The sequence below is a fragment of the Melozone crissalis genome, unplaced genomic scaffold, assembly GCF_028551555.1.
Source record: "Melozone crissalis strain CALT ecotype California unplaced genomic scaffold, PUWL_Pcris_2 ptg000018l_1, whole genome shotgun sequence".
In the NCBI taxonomy this organism is placed as follows: domain Eukaryota; kingdom Metazoa; phylum Chordata; class Aves; order Passeriformes; family Passerellidae; genus Melozone; species Melozone crissalis.
In genome coordinates, this window is record NW_026535796.1 from 40,416,709 (window position 1) to 40,438,340 (window position 21,632).

At 40.4% G+C, this 21,632-nt stretch overlaps 2 protein-coding genes across 3 annotated transcripts in view; one reads left to right on the top strand and one right to left on the bottom strand.

Moving 5' to 3' along the window:
• DGLUCY (D-glutamate cyclase) overlaps positions 1–3,269 on the top strand; it is a 48,537-nt gene extending 45,268 nt beyond the window's left edge. For both annotated transcript variants that reach the window (XM_054275966.1, XM_054275967.1), the window contains one exon: positions 2,843–3,269. In XM_054275966.1, coding sequence (XP_054131941.1) covers positions 2,843–2,986 — 144 coding nt within the window. In that variant the 3' untranslated portion in view covers positions 2,987–3,269. The remainder of the gene's footprint in view (positions 1–2,842) is intronic.
• A 4,041-nt stretch (positions 3,270–7,310) lies between these two features.
• Positions 7,311–8,500, bottom strand: GPR68 (G protein-coupled receptor 68). The gene has a single exon (XM_054275968.1). The coding sequence runs from the start codon at positions 8,385–8,387 to the stop codon at positions 7,311–7,313; it is 1,077 nt and encodes a 358-aa protein (XP_054131943.1). The 5' UTR covers positions 8,388–8,500.
• Positions 8,501–21,632: the final 13,132 nt, after the last annotated feature.

Genomic DNA, 21,632 nt, shown 5'->3' on the forward strand with positions numbered 1-21,632 from the left:
GATTGGAACTGGAAAGAGGACATTAGAAGGAGTCCCTTAGCACCAGGCAGCTTTCTTATAATGTGTTGTATTTTTCTTCAAAAAATGGCACTTCCATGAATGCTGTAGGTCATAATCACTAAGTGAAGACTTCCCCTGAAACACCAACATTATTTCCTTTCAGGCTGGTGTTCAAACAGTGTCAGGATTGCACTGCCAAACCCCAGAAGTGCAGAGCTGTCCCTTCCCACTGAGCAGCAAACTGAGATTGCTCTGAGTTCCTGGATGAGCCTTTCCACACAATTTAGTGAGAGATGCTGCAAAGCATTTGTTCTGTGCTGAGAACTGCAGAGCAGGAAACAGCTGGACCTAAACAATCTTTGCTTACCTTTACCTTTGCTTACCTAATAATTTGATTATGGTATTGGCTTGGTTTTTCAGATGTTCATACTGCTTTTACACCAAAGTGACTGTAATGAAATTAATTCATTCATACATATCCACATGTAGCTAATGCTAAACATCCTGCAGTCAACTCTGCATTTCATTGCATCTCACAAACAGGTTCATATATCAAGCATTTGTTCTTTTTCTGAACTGTTTACTAATGGCAACATATTAGCTGTATAGTATTATTTTTAAATTATGACCTATAAGAATATGAATTATATTATAAATATATAAAGGTATGACATATTTTAGTGTGCTTAATTAGCTTTGTCTAAGGAAGTTTGTGCTTGAGAAAAGCACAAACTAATGAGATATTTTTCTATTAATATGATTATTTTTCCAGTTACCCCACTCCCAACATAATTATTTAGTAAAGAGAAAGCTGTGGTAAAATTGCAGCACTGTACAGCTATTTTATGGCAGGCTATGGTTTATCAGGCATAGTTATGTAGTATTAAACAAGCAAACTTTTTTTACCTCATATAAGCAGATCAGAGAGCTCTAATATGTAAATATGTAGCACAAACTATTCATATTAGGGATTACATTTTTTTGTATCCAATTTAGGTGCCTCTTTTGTGACAGGAGAGATCTCCTTTGCCCTCTGAGAGTGCTCAGAGAAACCTCTGTTGTTCAGAAAGATCAGTTGTATATGTTTGCATTTATGTATATGATCATTCATATGATATAAACTGATGTGCATTTATAATTATATTAATTATAAAGTAGCAAATTTATGCTACTAGTGTATCCAGATAATTTCCTTAAATAGCTGTGTCACTGCTGACACCATGTAACTTTGCATATTTTTCCTTTAGTAGAAAACCAGAGCCTCATTTAATTTTGTTGCAGCTAAGAATTAGGATGATTTACCAGGAAATAAATGACACATCTTTAGAAAGTGCATTCAGAGAGCAGGTTACAAAATTAAATGGAATTGATCACACAGGGCATGCTTTGCTTCATTCAGAAATGATTATATTTTGGCCATTTTACCATTAGGTAAAATACAACTATATTGTGTCTCAATTCAGATCCACAGCTACTGTATTCTTTGTGGTTTAGAAGTGTTCCTAGAAAAAATTCTAGCATTTGATAAGAGAAAATTAGATATTTTAACATTCCTTTTTTTCATCATTCATGTGTGTGCAGGAGATAGAGAATTTCTGCTAGGTTGTTGTGTGGTTATGTAAAATATGAAGTGTTCAAACCCAGAGAACTCCTTGTCAAGGACACTGTAGGATTGTTGCAGCAGCAATTTGCATGGAAATGGATGTGGCACAGTAGGCAAGGCTCAGAAGGGGCATTCCTAGTAAAGAAAGAGAGGAAAAGAGGAAGGAAAAGGAAAAGAGAGGAAAAGATAGGTGAGTGTTTCAAGGTCTTATATAACCTATCACAGGGTTGGCATAGGGAAAGCTAAGAAGTGACCGGGTTTTTAGTTTTCTCAGACTTTTATTAACAGAATTCAAGGAATAAATTCTCACTATAGTGAATGCCAAAAATTAGGAAGTCTTACTGTGTACATTTCACAGCAAATGAAAAGCAGAGCAGTTTATGCCAGACATACATTCACTTGAAACCAGATCTTCAAATTCCACTGTTCCTGTGTTTTTTTCAGAGCTCATTTTATCCCATCTTTTCATCTCACAACGCTAACTGGCCCGTAGCTCACAAAAAAAGGATTTTGGTGCCTCTGTGTACTTTTACAGCTCAACTTGGAACACACTTTGTTATCTGCTTATATTAGTTAAGCAAGAAAATAACTGTAGTTCTAAACAAAGCCTATGCTAGTTCAGAGCATGCCAAGGAAGCACAATTTCCGAGGTTGTTTTCTCCCCAATCCTTCTCTAAGCAACCAGAATTGTCATAAAATCAAAAATGAAAAGAGAAGAGAGTGCCAAAGCACAGAGAGATCAGAGAAGCTGCAGGAAAGGAAAGTGAGTGTACAGCCCATCCAGGTGCTCTCTGTAACCTTTTCTCCTGGTGCACCCTCCTTCCCTTCTGTCTTTTTCTATAAAAATGCAGCTGCAGCCAGCTGCCTGGCTGAGGAGACCACAGATGGATTTCTGAGATACTTTGGGTGGAGGTTCCTCTGATTCTGATTTGTGCAATATAGGAACTTGAAACCAAGCAAAAAATGATGTTTCTGAATTGACACTAATGTTCTGTTGGAGGCAGTGTGGAGAAAAGTAATATTCAATGGTTAAGTAGCAGTTAATATTATAAACCATCTGACACTCCCTGAGCTCCAGCTGCTAAACATATTCTTTGGGACAAGATAGTACTTGCAACTTGATGGCAAAATAAATATGAAGGATGTGGTCAAGTCTCTCCCAGAATTAAAACAAAGATCTTGATGACTGACCTGTCTGATTCAGAATTTTAATTGTACTCTGTTTCTTTGTTTTTCAAGGAGGAAAAGCTTCTGAAAGCACTGGTGCAGCTCGGGGTCCGCAGTGGCAAAACTGCCAGTCTGGAGATGGAGGTGGATGGGCTGCCCTTCTACAGCACCCACTCACTGATGATTGAAAAGCTGCTGCAGGAAGCTCAGCACTGACTGCCCCTAGTGATTTCTATATGAAGAGATGCTCCCATGTAATTTCCTTATTTTTGAGGCTCTCTCAAGATGTAAAAGATCAGAAAAAGATGGCTTTTCATCTCTGGTGTCTTGACCACACACAGCCTTTCATTGTTATCCTTACAACATCTCTGTGAAACAAGAAGAGGATATCATCATCCACTTGGCTTACATTTCTTTTCTGTAATTTTATAATGGAAAATGGAATTTTTTAATTTTATAATTTTTAATGGAAAATTAATATTAAATTATATTGTACAATAAGAGGTGATCTGGCTTTTACAAAGAAAGCATGAAATTACAATGAGATATTATTGCACTGCTGTTCTTGTTTTACTAACCTCATAACTGCAACAGGAAGTAACTTTCATAGCAACCTGGATTTAAAAATACTTGTGGTGAGGAAAACAGCTACAGTAGAGAGAGAAGATTCAAAACAAAACTGCAGTGTTACAGTAGTGAGAGCTCCACTGCACACTTCCTGTAGTCCCTCTCAAACACTGTGTTCTTATGGTGGGGGATAGTTTGTGGAAGTGTGAGGGGAGAAGGAGAAAATTTTAACTGAACTAATGAAAATAAGGGCAGCATTGCAGATCTGTGTAAAGGGTTGGCTGTGCCATTATCCCCTGTCATATTAGTAATTTGCCACTTACGTATTTTGCCACTTTATGGATAATAGAGAAAAGTTGTTTTCAGAGTATCCTGTTGTTACAAAGAAATTAATTTAATACAAAAATAATTATTAGAAATTAAAGCATGATTCTAAATGAATAAACATTTGCATTCAGCATAACATTATGTAAATAAAGTTTTGCATGAATTCCTGTTGTAGAGGTTCAGCTCCTGACAAGACCAAGTGCAGTAACATTGAATTCTATCCCATGGGATTACTGACACTGAAGCAGTTCATGACAAATGGTTGTGAACTGTGCCCAGCTTTTGTCATTCAAAGCTGTAATTTTACCTTAACTCCAGGTGAGTGGCAGGACTACAGTTCAGCTGGCTGTCAGCCCTGCCAGCAGAGAGAGGGGGGTACATTTGACAACACCCCTGGAGCACTGGTGCTTTTCCTGTTGTGAAATGGAAGTTGCCTTCAGTTGGACTTTCAGCAGCGAGCAACACTTTATATCTCTTTTCCTTCCTGGCAGGTGAGTTTTATTTTCCTTCTTCAATATAAGACAAACAACTTAACTTTTTCAGAATGAGAAAAATAATTTCATACCACAAACACCAGCGTATTTTGAACATTAATCTCCTGAAGTCCCTGAGGATACAGGGCCTTTAAAGACATAGAATATAGAACACATGACAGAAAAAATCTTAATGCCAGACTTCTGCTAGACATTCAGGTTCACCAAAGATCCCAATGTTCATTTTCTAGATCAGTCTTCTTTTTTTAGATTCATTTTATCTAAAAACTTCTCAAAGGATGTTCTAGAAAAGTATCTTGGAAGTTTCACAATTAGAAAATATCTCCTTTAGAAGTCTCCAAACTCTCCTAACTATATATAAGTAAAATATTTCATAAGAATGCTTGAACTTTTTGCCAAAGCCAGTAACTCTGCAGGATGGCATATGTTCACTGCTGCACAGAACTCGCAGAATGAAATTTGCATCCTTTTAAAAGAAACAACTGATTTTATTCTTTCTGTGCTACTGACATGTTACACTAATAGGTGCAATGGATATTTTCAAAAAAAATTCATTTAGTAACCTTTTGCTCTTTTTTTGCCCCAAAATACAAGTCTTAACAGTCAGTTTTCATTAAGAAATACAAAATGTAATAATTTTTTTTCTTTTTCTCGAGTGTGTGCTTTTAAAATGCTTTCTTGTGTGCATCCCAAGCATGGCATTTACTTCAGTAGCACGTGTAGCATGTCTCTAGCAACCTTAGCAGGACCCTTGAGTGAATGTCTTTTTACTGAGAGGGAAGGAAAAGCTCTGAATGGGAGTTTCCTTCCTGCTCTATTGGTTACAGTTCTGCAGCCTAAGCCAAACAGTTACAATACAAAAAGAATTGATAAAATATTGGCTTCAAGAAAAAAAAAGGAAAAAGAAGAAAAAAACCCTCCTTTCTGTTCTGGGTTAGCAGGTTAAGTGCTGAGAACTGGAGCAGAATGCTGCACTGTGTTACACAAGTTTCCATCTGATTTTAAACTGCAGCAGCTGACCAAAGCTGACCACATCAAAGTTCCCTCTCCAATGAGCCTTAGTCCCTCAGATGACAATTCCATGTAGTACAGCATGCTCTGCATTCCAGCTGTCTAATTTAAACAGCATGGGGACCTGTAAAGGAGCAACACGTAAACACAACAACAAATATTTAATCCTGGAACAAACCACGTGTGTCTTGCAGCCTGGCAGTCGTGGGGGGCCCAAGGAGTTGGTGCCTGACAATGCACAAGGTCAGCACTCCAGGGAGGGAGTCCCTGCCCTACAAACCCCTTGGAATACACAGCAGAGGAGATGAAAGATTAGGATAAAATAAAGCTAAACAGTGCTAATAGTCAGGAGAAAAAAATGCAGATGTAAGGTTAATTAATCCAGCTGAGTGATCAAAGTATAAAGAAATGTAAAATAATTAAACAAACCAAATGTTAACCTAAGCAAACCTAATCCCCTCTTGGGACTGAGGACATGAATCCTTTCTGCAAGAGGAGGGAGGAGAGGATCTGTAGTCTCACAAACAGAAACTGTGCACCAAAGCTAAAGATAGTTATTTCAAACATGTTGTGAAAAAATATAAAAAGAAAATTATAAAAACATTCTTTATTAAACACATCCACTAATTATATCCAATGTTGCACTCTCAAGGTGGTTTCCAGAAAACTGTTAGAATATATTCCTCTTGGAATCTGATTACTAGGAAGGCTGTGTTACAATGACATATTCAGATAGCAGGAGTAAACCATCTGTCTAGACAATCTTTGGACTCAAAAGCAAACCAAAGAAACAGAACTGATTATACTGCTGGAAGTTATCAGCTCTGGGTTGCAGAGAGAGAGGAAGGTTTGAAACCAGAGAATTGAAAGGACAAGGCAATATTTATGGTGTAACAGCTGCAGGTAAAAGGAGGTGTGATGAGCAGATGTCAAAGAAGAATCACACAGGAATCATTAGTGTGACAAAAAACCCCTAAGGAACCTAGAGAGGAGGTGGTGGTAGAAACAATACTGAGAAGCACAACTCCCAGGTCTTTAACAGCCATTATTCTCCACTTACTCCACTTATTTTGTTTATTATTCTCCACTTATTTTGTTTCTGTCTAAACTAGGACACAGATCATTCATACATCACTTTTCTGATACTGCATTTACTGAACAATGACCAAACCCTAAACTATGCTATCTGTGGGCAAAAACATGGTTTAAACAGAATTCATTCAACACTTTCCCTGACAAATGCATTGTTATGTAATTGCCTGCATGGTCTGTGCTGCACGAGATACACAAACTGTAAAGGACACAATCAAAACCTTAGCAAGGTGTAGTAGAATTTAGATGTAAATAAATATTCTTGAACAGAGTGGCTCAGAGAAGCCCTAGGATCAAAGTACCTCACATGCTACCAATGTCTTGTTCTCTTCTGAGTCGACAAACCAAGTTATAGACACTCACTGGAGCCCAGAGTCTCCTACTTCCAGAAGTCTCTAGGAGCCTTACAAAGAGGTTTAACAGTCTGAGGCTCAACAGTGAAATAAGAGCCTGAAGGTCTCAGCAGGTGCTGAGTTCCTTGTGCATGTTCTCCCACAATATCTCACACTATCAGACTGATTGTTTTAGGAATCTGGTTCTGGCATGGTCTCTGCAGGCTTTGAAACTGGCAGAAGGAGAAGTTTTTTTCAGAGAGTTACAGAGATGTTGCAGAAGTGTTTTGTTGGGATTTTTCTTTGTAAAAGTACATGGGGACATTAATGTTTTTTTTGTCTCTGACCTTTTCAACAGATGATGACAGCTTGTAGAGAATTACTTTCTCTAGATGCTACAGGGGCAAACAGAGGCAGCTAAAGATGAGTTCACCAGAACTGCACACCGTGAGTACTGGCTTATTCCAGTCAGTGCAGTCATCAAGACAAACAGGTTGTAAGTGGCAGCATAACAGATATGTGATTATAACTGATTTGACTTAGCACATCCTTTCCTCACTATTGCCAGGGTCCAAGCACCTCTGGAAACAGCTCCACTGTACAGCATTGCTCATAAGCCTTTGGGAGGTCACACTGTTGTAATGCATGAATAATTCAGACAGATCCACAAACACAGCCATAGCTGCAGGTGGAGGATTAAGGTCCTTTTGATTAATGCTATAGGCTGTCTGCATTAGTTGTGAAGCAGTCCTTCATTCCAGCATCATCGAGTGGTATTTGTAATAACCCTGGTTGTTGTTCATGCTGTTTTCTGTTGGGAGTTTCAGTAGTGTTTAGTGGATAGGATTCCTTTTTCTCAGTACTCAGATGGCCTAAACATGTTAGGCAAGAGTCTCTCATCTTGACAAAGTTCTGGTAAGTGCTTTCACTGGAAAAACAGTACAATACTGGGTCAGCAACACAGTTAAAAGTGGTTAACAGGAGAGAAATATGGTAAACATTGAATATTTTCTCAGCAAATGAGCAGCTGTTCTCCAACAAGCTACGAATTACAAGTAGGATGTGGTATGGTCCAAAGCAGACTAAAAATATGAAAACAGTGCTTGATACCAGTCTTTTAATTTGGATTTTCTTCTTCTTTTGGGTGCCAGGACTCTTGTGGACAACTCGTAGAATCCCACAGTAGGAGAAGGCCAGCAGAAACAAGGGGAAAAGGAAGCCAGCAGAGAAGCGGTAGTAATTGACATTGTGCTCCCATCTCTTGATGGGGTAATGCTCAAAGCACACCAGGTGGCTCTCAGCATCCATGCTGATCTCCCCGTGTGTGAAGACAAAGCTGCACGTGATGATTTCTTTGGCCCAGATGACGCTGCTGACGATGGCAGCGGCCCTCATGGTGCGGAAGCGCTGGAAGCGGAAGGGGTGCACCACGGCCAGGTAGCGGTCGATGGAGATGCAGCACAGGAAGCCCACGCTGATGTAGATGTTCTCGTACAGGATGATGCCACACACCTTGCACAGCAGCTCATCGTAGGTCCAGTTGTCATGCTGTAAAGCATACTGAAGCCAAAAAGGCAAAGAAAATATGTACAGCAGGTCTGCTATAGTCAAATTGCAAAGGTAGACACCTAATTCATTTTTAGCCTTGATCTGTAAATAGCCATAGTACAGGGACAGGCAGTTAGCTGGCAAGCCTAATATGAACACAAATATGTACACCACAGGGGATAATGTCTCGTGGATTTCGTGATTAATGTTGCATTTCTCAGTCACATTCTCTGTGAAATTCACCATCTTCTACTTCTCCCTGTGTATCATTCATCAGGGTCCTGAATTTAGGACTTAATTACATTCAGTTTTCATGTAGAGTTTATTTCTTCCACAAACCTTTAGACTGAAGTGATGACTTGCTGCAGGGTGTTAATAACCTGAAGATAAAACACAAGGAAATCTTTAGAAGGGATACAATTGTTAAATACATAGTACATTTTTCAGAAAGCTGCCTTTTCCTAGCTCTAAATCTTTGATAAAGACAAAGCCTGTTTGGGAAATCAAGATTCACTTAACTCCTAGTACATAACAGAAAAGTGCCAGAAAATTATGTGATTCAGAATCACAAAGCTAGTTACAAATATTTATTGTTTTATCTTTGGAGGTATCTAAAATGTGAAGAAATATCATCCCTGGTTTACAGATGGGGCAGAAAAGCAGTAATCAGATTTGACTGTGATGGAAAAGGTGTCTCTGGTAAAGCAGCAATCCACACAGACTTCCTCAGAGGATGTAGGGTGCACAAAACTCTTGATTATTAATTTGCATTTCTTAAATTTCCCTTTACATACAAGATACCATGTAATATGCAGATCAATTCAGCAGGATGAAAAAAAAAAAGGGAATTTTTAGCACTTTCTCTTACAGTTACTTGTAAAAACAATCCTGAAAGCAAGCTGTCTTCCTCTGTTGGAAGGACATGGTGAAACTCTGGTAACAGGGCATCTTCATAGTCTCAGTTCTAGAGGATATGCTTTTAAATATTCCTTATTTGCCATCAACTCCAAAACCCACACACTCATGACTGATTCATTTGTAGCTTTCCTTTCATCTTCACTGAATATGAATGTAATTGTTTTCACCTGAAGAATCTGGTATAATCCAAACACGTACCCACAGAAGCCATTGCTATGCTATACTATACTGAACTATACTATAACAATTTAATGCACCAAAACCACTGCTGACAGTGGATTAGCACTCAGTTCTACTAGGTCAAGCCTGGACCAGCTCTCAGTGATGAAACCCTCAACTGAACAATGAAATGCCCCACCCAGCATGTGATCACCTCATGGTACACTCACACAGGCACAGATGCTCAGCACTGGAGAACAGCACAGCAAACTGTTCCTAATCTGCAGGGAATGCAGTTTTACCTGGCGGTGCAGAACAGCTAGACTGTATTTCTTTCAATGTCTCCTCAGAAGATTCAGGGATGTTGGGTACACCTTTGTAAGGTTAACAGTGTGTACTCTTGTGTACTCCTTTCACAGCTTCAGGTACTATGGATTCAAAAGAAGCACTAGCTAAAGATAAGGCCTTGCTGCTTTTTCCTGTTTGCTATGCTAATTTGCATTTCTGTTGTCATCTTCTGTCCCATCTAGGAACATCAAATTTTTTCCAAGGCAATGCTTACAAAAATATGACCATTCTACAGTAAAATTACTGTCAGCTTTAGCATTTGAGGATGTTACTGTCAAATAATTTTTTTTAATACATACAGGTTTTCTTTAAAATAGTGATAGATAGGCTTTACTCCTGTGGAAACTGAAAAAAATAATTTGCTTTAAGCCAGAAAAGAATTGCCTGGCTGAAATAAGTGATCAAACCTGCAAAGAATTTCATTTTTTAGCTTCAACGAGCATAGTTCCACAGAATTCACGGCAAACACACAGAGATAAGAATTGGGATGTGGTTTTCATCCCTTTACCTTTAATATCCAAGAGAGGGAACATCAGCCCTGATTTTGGTGGAAATATCCTTGAGAGCTCAGAAACTCTCAGTCATGAAACAATAGGCCAAGGTAAGTTCATCTCCCTCAAAACTTTCAACTCCACTGCCCAGTGCAATTTGTGTGAAAGACTGCTCAAGTCTGGCACTCTGCTCTCCTCCACCTCTCAGACTCAGCAGCTCCTTTGAGGTTTAAGAGACTCACACTCCCCACTGTGGCTGTCACAATGTTAGAGCTCATTCATCAAGCTCAGCAGGAGAAATGCTGTGAGGGGACCCAGGCACAGGTACCTGTGCTTCAGCTCGAAGTTTGTTCCAGGAGATTGCCATAACCTCCATTCTGGAATAAACATGACAATGTTAGCAGTGCTGACATGTACAGCAGAAATCAATCACTAAAGTACAAATTTCCTCAAACACTGATACCTAGGGGCCATTAGCTCCCCTGTAACACTATGCAGTTTCTCCAAGGGTTCATAGCCACCACATATCTCTTCCTTCTGCAGACAAGAGCAGTGCACAGAATCTTTGCTGAGGCAGGTTTGATAACCTTCTTACCCCAACCCACCTTTTCAACCCAGAGCTCCAGGCCTGAGTTTGTATTTCATAGCATTTCTGTATAATGATTTGGTGACTTTTACATGTAAGGGTTTGCCTGCACAGGATTATTGGTACATCTTAGTTATTGTCTAAAATACCTAAAATCTGAGACCTGTCATCATATCTACCAGCACAGTGCCCAGCCAGTGTCCAGCTCCTGTCAATAGGGCCAAATAGTAATTCAAAAGCTGCTGACAGTTTTGAAAATTCAGAACTGTCTTTAATGTCTAGCACTGAGTTTCATTCAGTGTTACCCAGTGAGTCATTATGGATCACAGTATGAGGAAAAGCAGATGTACTCTACAGCTGCAGTGTTTTTTGAAAATGTTTCTTTTACTCTAAGAACTCTAAATGTTTTTATCAAATTGTGTTTTCATACAGAGAATATAATTCTCTGTAATAAGTAAAATAATTTTTGCTTAGTTTAAGAGTCTTGCCAGAATGCAGAATGTGAAGGAGGCAGCAAAAGCCTTATTGATATAATATTATGGTAATATAATATACATTTATGATTACAGCAACATTTCCTGCTCCTGGAGGAAATGCTGGATTGGGGTGTTCGAAGGGGCAGGAAGAGAAGGTTGGCTGTAACAAATCTCTTTGCCTTGTGCTGTCAATCCCTCCCCAGTTTCCAAGATGGGGATGAAAAAGAAAGATCCAGATTCTTGTGCAATAGCTGTTCTGGTCAGTGGCAACAGTGAGGCAGGAAATCCTTCCCTTGTTTCAGCCTCCTCAGTGTGTGGGCTCTGGGCTGCCTTTGTACCTTTTGACCACTCATGCCTGGCTAAGGACAGACTCAGCAGCCAAGTGGAAATACAGAGGCAGTTCAACATTTCCCCACACCAGGCACACCAAATATAGTTCTGCACCAGCCAGGGAGTGAAACTCTAGGATTTTCTCAACAAACCTGGTATCAAAAGAATGCACCAGCAGGTTTAAACAAATGGGTGTGCAAGAGCCCAATCTGTCATTAAGATGATGTGACACAATACTTTACAAGCTGTCTGAAAAAGTGGAACATGAAGGAAAGGTGATGCAGGGTATAGAAGAGAAAAGACAAATAGGTCTCTCATTACTTATTGGCCACTTCTGTAAAGAGGGAAGTGAAAAATTTAAAAAGTTGCTCTATGAAAAACATCTGGGATGCAGACAATCATTAAGCTGAAAGCAGGAACACACAGGCATTTCTTTTAGACAGCTCTAATACAGATATAGTGCAGCTGTGTGACTTTTTTTTTAATCATAGTTTATGTAACACCTTCAGTATCACGAGTCTGCAGTCATTTCCAGGCAATATTTCTCTCTTCTATATGCCCACATCTTTTAGATGATACCCATTTAAGCCTAAGTCTTGGCAGTAAATTAGAAGACTTTCTCCATCTACATGAGCTCCAAACAATTCTCTTGTTCCTGGATTAGAAACAGAGCCAAGAGCTTCAGAAAGCCTCACTTTTTCATGGTTTAAACAAGCCAACTTTATTACTCACTGGAGAGTTCAACAACAGTTCCTTTCTTTCCCAACTCCTGTGTGCCTTAGCTGCTAACAAACACATGACTTGCCCCTGCACCATGGACCATGGGGCAGCTCAGTGCAAAGTGCTGCCTGCTGGCAATGGCACAGGAACAGCCAGAGCCTCTGGCAGCAGCAGCCTCTTCACCTTGCACCAAGTGGTAGCATGGAGCCCAGGTGGGTCCTTTCAGTTTCAGTGAACACTGCTACAATTTTCGTTGTAAGAAATCTGTCTGCAACTAGGCCTACATATTTTTGGCAGAGACAAATGGGACTGAACCAAAGAATTTCCTTGCTGGAATTTGCAACCATTGTGCACCCAGCTTGTCTCATCCACAAAGCACCCACTTCCATTAACAGGGAGTGTAGCATTCTTGTGTGCCTGCATGATCTCTTGCTATTTAATCTGTCCTTGCACCTGTCATACAGTGCAGACAAGCCTGAGACACTTGGATGTCATTGCAGGACTTCAACTGTCCTGCAAATCTTGGAATCAGAAACCTGGGATGGTTTCAGTTTAGCATTTGGTTCAGGTCATTATCTACACAAACACCAGCCTTAAAATTCACATGCTAAGCTTCCTTCAACACTTGCAGGTTTGTCAGGTTGTTTGATCCTGTTTCACAAAGCCTGGAAGCACAAGGTCAGACAAGAAGGCAGGGAAGCAATGAGCAGCAAGAAGAGACGAGGGACTGGCCAAACAACATAAAATAGGAAGGAAAGGCATAATACCCTTAGAGCAAGTTTGAGGGAAAAAAGAAGTAGAGAAAAGCAGAAATTTGGGTGCACCACCAAGAATGAAGAAAGAGCACAATGATATTTGGGTTTAATCAGAAGAATTATGGTGTAAAAGATGCATCTGTTGGAGCACAGAAACAAGACAAGAGGGGTGGAGCACTTCCTTCCTCCTACGAGGAAAGGATGAGAAATTTGGAGTAGTTCAGCCTGGAGAAGAGAAGGCTCTGGAAAAACCTTGTTGCAGCCTTTCAGTACCTAAAGGGGACTTACAAGAAACATGGGGACAGACTTTTTAATCAGGACTTGTAGCAACAGGACAAGGGGCAAGGGTTCTAAACTACAAGAGGGTAGAGTCAGACAACATACAAGGATAAATATTTTTATGATGAGAGTGATAAAATATTAGCCCAGGTTGCCCAGAGAAGTGATGGATGCCCCAACCCTGGAAACATTCAGGGTCAGGTTTGATGGGGCTCTGAGTAGCCTGGCCTAGTTGAAGAGGCCCCTGCTCATTGCAGGGCTAGAGGGCCTTTAAAGGCCCCTTCCAAACCAGACCATTCTGATTCTAGAAGATATCAAGTAGAAAGAGCCATTAAAGGCAATGAAAGATATTTCTATTAACACAAAATAAGTAAAGGAAAAGAAAGACAAATACATATGAAGCACAAACACAAATATATATATTTGTTTTTATAATATAGAATTTAGACAATATAATCTATAATAATAATAATAATAATGATAATAATAATAATATATAATAATATATAAGAATAGTATCTATATTATACAATATGTATAACATATATTATATATTATATATGTTATATATATATTTTTATATAATATATATAAGATATAATTTATATGTTTATATGGTATATGAGTATATTTATATTTATATAAAGATAGCTGAAATATTTACTGTTGGGTTTTATTCCAGTCTTTAGAAACAGAATTGTTAACCAGCATCTAACAAAATTATTTTTAACAATAGGATGGGGGCATAGAGGAGAATGGATCAGCAAAGGCTAACAGATATTTTAAAAAACTATGTGCTCTCCAGGGAATTTAGTTACAACAATTTGTGAATTATTGTTGGTAATGTTTCAGAAATTATGACAAACTAGGGTAAAACAAACATAACCCGAGTTTTGTGAAAAAGAGGAATCAAGTTGAGCTTCTAAACTAAAGTAATTTACATCTATGCAAAATCCATTCATGTTTGTTACTTGCAAGTGGATTTTTCTAATGTGAACCTGTGATTATAATAATTATTACTCTGTATATCTGTTTCTGGTGAAGGGATCTGTAAAAATGTTCTATAAATTACAAATTACTTTTGTCATTATCAGATGACTGGTCTTATAAACCTATTATCAAAGAAGGAAGTCGGCAACATTTTTTTCAGAAGTCACATAAACAAAAGACTAATTAGTCATCAATGTCCAATTTTTCCTAACACAGACATGCAATTTTTTACAGTCTTGAGTAAATCATTCCATTTGCACCATCTTTTGATATTTTGAGAATTCCATATTCTGTTTCTATACCTTTCCATTTCAGGTTTTTATGACTTTGGACTTTTATGCCTGCACTTATAAAGGACAACTAGAGAAGAAGGGCAAGGGAGGCAGGTGGGATAATTAGCACAGTTAGTCCAATATCATAGAATCACAGAATGGTTTGGGGTGGAAGGGACCTTAAAAATCATCTAGTTCTAACCATGGGCAGGAACAGCTTCCACTAGACCAGGTTGCTCAAAGCCCCATCCAGCCTGGCCTTTAACACTTAGGGATGGGGCATCCACACCTTCTCTGGGAAACCTCTTTCAGTGCCTCAACACCTCACAGTAAAGAATTTCTTCTTCCTACTATCTAATCTAAACCTACTCTCTTTTAGTTTGAAGTCATTCTCTCTTGTCCTATCACCACATGCCCTTGTAAAATGTCTTCTACCATCTTGCTTTTAGGCTCCCTCCAGGTACTGCAAGGCAGCAATTAGGTCACCCTGGAGCCCCCTCTTCTCCAGGCTGGAAAACCCCAATTCTCTCAGCCTTTCCTCCCAGGACAGGTGCCCCATCCCTCTGATCATCTGGGAGACCCTCCTTGTTCCAATAGGTCCATGTCCTTCCTGTGCTGGGACCCCAGAGCTGGATGCAGCACTGCAGGTGGGGTCTCAGCAGAGCACATGTTGGCTCTCTGGGCTCCAAGTGTTCCTGTCCAGCCTCTCACCCACCAGCACCCCCAGGTCCTTCCCAGCAGAGCTGCTCTTATCTATTCATCCCCCAGCCTGTGTTGATACCAGGGGTTGCCCCAGCCCCAGTGCAGCACCTTGCACTTGGTCTTGTTAAACCTCATGAGATCCCCATGCACTCACTTCTTGAGCTTGTCCAGGTCCCTCTGGATGGCTTTCCACCCTTTAAGTGCATCACTCCTCTCTTTGGTGTCATCTACAAATCTACAAATCTGCTGAGGCTGCACTCAATCCCTTCATCTATGTCATTAATGAAAATGCTAAATAAAACTGGTCCCAGTCTGGATCCCTGAGGGACACCACTTGTCACTGAGGTCCTTTAGGACTCTGAGCCATTGACCATGACACTCTGCACACAATTACTTTTGCACCCAACACTCCACCCATCAAATCCATCTCTCTCCAATTTAGAGAGAAGGGTGTTGTGGGGAACCATGTCAAAGGCTCTACAGAAGTCCAGATAAATGACATGTGTGACCCTTCCCTTACCCTCTGATGCAGTCACTCCATCATAGAAGGCCTTAGGCTGTGAGGCAGGACTTGCCCTTGGTAAAGCTCTGCTGGCTGTCCCAAATCACCTCCTGTCCCTGATGTGCCTTAGCAGAGTGTCTGTCCTGTGATCCTCCCCAGACACAGAGGTGATGCTAACAGCTGGGTAGTACCCAGGGTCTGCCATTCTATTCTTTTAAAAGATGGGTACAATGTTTCTGTTTTTCCAGTCACCTGGGACTTCTGACTGCCATGACTTCTCAAGTATCATGGACAGTAGCTTGGCAAATACATCTGCCTGCTCCCTCGGACTACTCACTCTATCTCACACTAATACTTATTCTTTATCTAGGATTAGGGTCTTTTTACCTCATGTGAGGTCTGAACAACTGGTTGAGCATAAGAAAGTGCTGAAAAAAAATCTTTGGAAAATCCCTATTTATGGTAATAAGAAGTTCATGCAATGTGCAATTTCAGGCAAGCAGTCCAAGTAGTATCAGGGAGGTGAATCACAGCTGAAATTAGTCATGCTATAGCTGCCTCAAAGCTTTAAAAAATGACCCTCATTTGCCCCCCACTTCCTGCTGTTAAAGATCAACCAAGTGGACAACATGACCCTCCAAGTATTTCACTGCTGAGTTACTATGACTAGATCCTACCCACAGGGCACATGTTGAAGCTTCGGGTATGACTTGCTCGAGTACAGAACAGTGGGTGGAGGAAAACACATCACACCACTTCCTGCAGACATCTTAAATCACTCTATTACTCAGAGAAAAAACTCCAGATCTTCCTTTCCCCTGAAATAAAATCTCAACCAGGTCAGTGTCCCTCTCCCCTACAATCCTCCTTGACACAAAAGCCAAAAAACCATCCTGCCTCTGTTGAAGAAGCAGCAGGCAAGTAATAATCAGACATAGACAACAGAACTGATTATAATTCCAAACTTGTACACTGATCCTCACTGAACAGAACAATGCAAGAAAAGCCAAGATTACACAGGTCTTGCTTATTAGAAGCCACAAAAGCCATGATCAATATACAAGATTACTAAGGAACAACGACTAGAACAACTGTTGTAGCCTAGGATTGAGATATAGGAACTTCACCCTTCTGAGTTAAATGAGCTCTGATTCATTTTACCATTTACAGCCTTGGGGAAAATCATCCTTCTGATTCATTTTCCTAAACTGTATTATTGCCTCTTTTGATGCTGCAGCCTGCTCTGACAACAGCACAGTGCTACATCAGGCAATGCCGGATATCTTGCACTGAAGTCAGTGACTTCAGGTTGAATTCATATCAGTATTTAATGAATATCTGCATTTCAATGACTTTTGCCCTTCTCGGATTGCCAGTGTGTCCCTGTAGCCCCAGGGACACAGGACAGCCTCAGGACACAGCCCCTGTTTCAGAGAGGCTACTCAAAGGGAGCCATGGGAATCACCCACAGCTTTCTCTGCTGCTTGACCCTGAGCCATCCATCACTTACCCTGGGCCATAGCACACTGCCAGCACCCCATCCTGGGAGTGCACCCCGTCCAGGGCACATCACTCCATCTTGGGCAGAGCACCCCATCCTGGGCAGAGCACCCCGTCCTGGGCAGAGCACCCCATCCTGGGCAGAGCACCCCATCTTGGGCAGTGCACCCCGTCCTGGGCAGAGCACCCTGTCCTGGCCAGAGCACTCCATCTTGGGCAGAGCACCCGTCCTGGGCAGCACACACCAAGTCTGAGTGAAGAACTGGCTCTCAGCCTCTACCTTGAGTGTATTGAGAACAATTTGCTCTCTGTACCCACATGCTCACCCAGAAAGAGAACAGAATACCAGCAACATGCACAGCAGTCCCTTCTGTCAAGCTTCCCCAGCTTCACTCAAGGGAAAACTTGTTCAAAAACTGGCAAAATAGAGAATGAAGCAGAGACCAGATAATCTTTCTGCTTGCATCTTTTGTAATGCCACTCTGAACCCAAGGACCAGAACATCATACCCTCCAAACAAAACTATCTCATTAACTAAAAGTCATTTGGAAAGCAATCAAACACCCATCTATACAATTTTTTCTCTCTGTTTGCTGAAAATTCAACAGACAGCACTTATTGCACAGTGCTGCTGATAAGCTTGGGGCATCCATAATCAATGCCTGACTAATAGCACTTGACAACCAGCAAAGGCTGTCTGATAGAAAAATTGCTAGGTCTAAGTGAAATGTGGTTGAAACTTTGGCATGTCTAAAGAGATTGAGCAGATCTCCCGTTTAAGGAGAATGTCAGCATTTTCATTATTTCATGCATCAGCAAATAATGATACATTCAATAAAGTAATCTCTTTTTAAAATGCCATTTTCTGCATATATGATTCAGTATATGATTCATTTTGTGCTGCAAAAGTTTTAACACATGGTAAAATGAAAAGCTGCTTACAATATTTGAAGACTTTTCCCTTCCACTCCTCATTTTTCTTTGACTTAATTATTTTTCCTCCGTTTGGATTTATCTTAATAAAAGAGAATAAATTCATCATGGGATAGGAGCCTGTTCAACTGAAGCACCTAACACTGTGTGCACTGTTGCCATCTAAAAAACTAAAATCATTCTTTTGCACCTTTGTACTGTTTGTGTTTCCAGTTTACCCTGATCACCACTGTGCACTTCAGACATGTTTCTGTTCTAGATCAAACTCTTCCTAGTCTAGCACACCATCCGCCCTTCCACGCACTTCTGTTTTGCTCAGCTCATTTCCCTTTGGGCTCAATTGAGTCTTTTGGCTCTTGTATTGTATTTCTGTATTTCTTCCTTGGATACAGAATTGGAGGGGTGGTGTGTGGGGTGCATTATGCATATGTATTTGTGTATGTCTTCAAATAGTCCCCATTTAGTTGGTAGAAACATAACTCTACTAAACTATCCCTTATTGCTATCTTTAATTAAATTTCTTCTCTTTTTTTCAGTTTCCCTTCTGGAGGTTAACCAAGTTTCCTGTAGAACTGAGTCAATATGCACATGGAAGACATGTTCCTCCATTGTTATTTCTCAGTGTTCTCACGAGAAGCAGTGTGCCCTGCAGAAGGTTTTCCTCTGTGCTCTTTCCCTTGTTGCTGTTTTTGCTCCCTAGATGACTATTGTCTTTTTTTTTTTTTTTTTTTTTTCACTTAAGGGTACAGGACTCCAGCAACCTAGTTCCCAGTGGATTATTTAAATGAAGTGCTGGCATCTGTATCTGCAGGTTTGCTTACATTACTGTTTCCTGATTTTCCATTTCTGGATAAAAGAGGTTCAACATGAAAACTGAGAAAAATAGTTGGAGAGGCATGACCTCATAGAAATGCAACCCACCCCCACCCCTTCTTTAATAGTATCAAAGAAGCAATTCACAGCAAAAGCAACACCCTTGCTGTAAACCATTCACACTTCCAAACATGCTTCTGACCAGAGAAGAGGGAGAGAATCAAGTGCTTGTTACAGGGGAGCTCTGATGAGCTCATGAGGAGATGGAAAAGCTGGCACAGGAGATGTGAGATTCCAAATTGAGAGCTGTTCAGAAATCCAGGTGCTGCTTTGGGGTGGAGGTGTAAAACCAGCTCTGAAATTTGGACATAGTTTTAAATTCCAAATAATAGTATTCTGACATGATAGTCTCAGGGATTTTAGTTTAAGCCTCTTGTAAGTTTAAAAGACAATTGCTATTTTAAAAGCTATGTCTGAACAGTTCTTAAACATGGAGCATAAACCAGATACACCCTCTAATTAGATGTGAGTAGACACTAAATCATTATCCATCAGAGAAAAAGCTCTCCTTCCTTGGCAGAAGGAAGATGAAATGTTTCCAGATATAAAATGAAAACATTCTAATGGTTACTAAAATACTGAGTTAAAAGAAAGCCAAACCAAGAGATCTTGGAAATATTTCCATTCTTCCCTACTGATACTTCAGCATTTTATTCAGGTGTCATTAAAGTGACTGAACTTTGACAGTTCAATTACATTTGCTTTTGTAATTAATTCGTTATTTATCTCCCTCTGTTGGCAACTCAACCTCTCTTCAAGGCTTTGTGTCTTTACTGCTGGTCCATAGGACACAAGAAGAGAAAGGAAGCTTGAAGCCTTGCTGACTAAAGCAAAAATGTTCAGAAAGGAAAGTCCAGGCTCATCCCAGCAGCAATATCTGCCTGTAGCAATACCTAAATGGAGAATGTCAGGAGGACAGCTCCTGAGGAGCAGCAGGAACAGCAGCAGAGTGCCCTCTCTGTTACAGGTAGGTCACATCAGTTTTGCATTTCTATTCGATTCTGGCATGGTGACAGATCTGAGCCTAAGCAATCCCAGATCAAACTCCAAGACAACCCAGCTAGAAAGAAGTTTGTTGCCACAGAAACAATTTCTGGCAAGAGTGCTCCCTGGAGAGGAACAGAGCATATACTTCCAGGTGAGCCTGTTTCTTACTCTCCCTCTAACAGGGTTTTAAACCTATTGTCTACTCTTTTTCTCTTTTTCAGAAAAATTAGCTACAGCTTCCAGACAAAGTGCCTAAAAAGCTCTTGTTTCCCTACCCTATTAACAGAGTTCAGAATGTGTTTCTAGTGGAGAAGAAGTGTTACAGTGGATGTATCCCTTAGAGAATAAACTGCAATGTTTTTCTTAGCAGCTGCTGCTGTTGCTTACTAATACCTTTAGTTAAAATTATTGGTCAGTTTCTTCTAAACATTAAAGCTGTTGTGTGTCTTTTCAAAAACAATTGCCACCAGCTGTCAGGGTCAGCAGTTCTGCAAATGCTTCAGCTGGCAGAATAATTCATAACAAGCAATAAAGCACTCTGAATAAGCTTTATGGGAAAACCAAACATATTAGAGGAGACAAACAGCTAGTTATAAAGTAATGAGCCTCTCAAGGCTTCCATGTCTGGAGCTCTCTTTCCACAGTTCTTCCCTTACAAATAATTACCAAGTTGTGTAAATGTCCTCATGAGGGGACATAACTTTCTTTAGTTACCACCACGCTGACACAATACAGACATCAGCAGTGAAGCCCCAGGGCACCCTGAATGCACCCTCAGGTCAGGATAGAAAAACTGGAAGAGAAGAAATTTTCTTCTCCATGCACTGTTCACTGGGATGCCACAATAACTCACATTTAGAGCATCAGCTGGTTAACCTGAGTGATGCCATCCACAAGGCTGGATAGGGGAGGAGAATTTACTTGAATGCCCCCACCCTTGAACACCTGGCCCTGTGCAACTGTGCTCAGCCACAGGAAGAGGCTTCCTGTCTGTCTGACCTCACCAGCAGCCTCAGGCTCACCCTAATCAATGACATCTAGTGCAATGACACCTGTGTACCCCTAGCTCTGCAGACTCACTTCTCTCCCTTCTCTTCCCTTTCCCCATACCCCACTTCTCTCTTTTCCTGCTGCTATAAGATTGCTTCCAGTCCTCAGATCCAGAGCAAAGGGAGCCAATTTTTGTCCACCAACCACAAAGTGAAATAAATACCTCTCACTGAAAGTGTCAAGTGAAACAAGTTTTTTTAATGAGATATTGGAACCACCAAATCTTTCTTCATTTAAAACTGTGATACTCAAATCACAATGCTGTGATGTAGACATTTTCACCTCTGCTCTCACAGAACAACATACTTGTCTGATCCTATAAACCAAACATTTTCTTACAGTATTCTTCCTAGACCCTGTAAAGACTTTAAAATTTGGGCATGTACTTTCCATGTTATCACCTTACCTACAGCTGTGTAGCACTGAATGTTAAACAAACTGGAAACAGCATTCTGTTTCTTCTGCCTCTTCACTCGTGTAACAGAAAGGCTTTATAGGAGCAGGAGCAGCCTGATATGGGGGAACAACAACAGAGCAGCAGCAGCAAGATGGGGAGGCAGAAAGGATAGGGGAGAAAATTTTGTTTCCTCAAAGGAGAAATGTAAGAGTGGATGTTAAAT

What these genes read in the sequence shown, in the direction of transcription:
- GPR68 (XM_054275968.1), bottom strand. Translation starts at nt 8,387, where the DNA reads ATGGTGAATTTCACAGAGAATGTGACTGAGAAATGCAACATTAATCAC.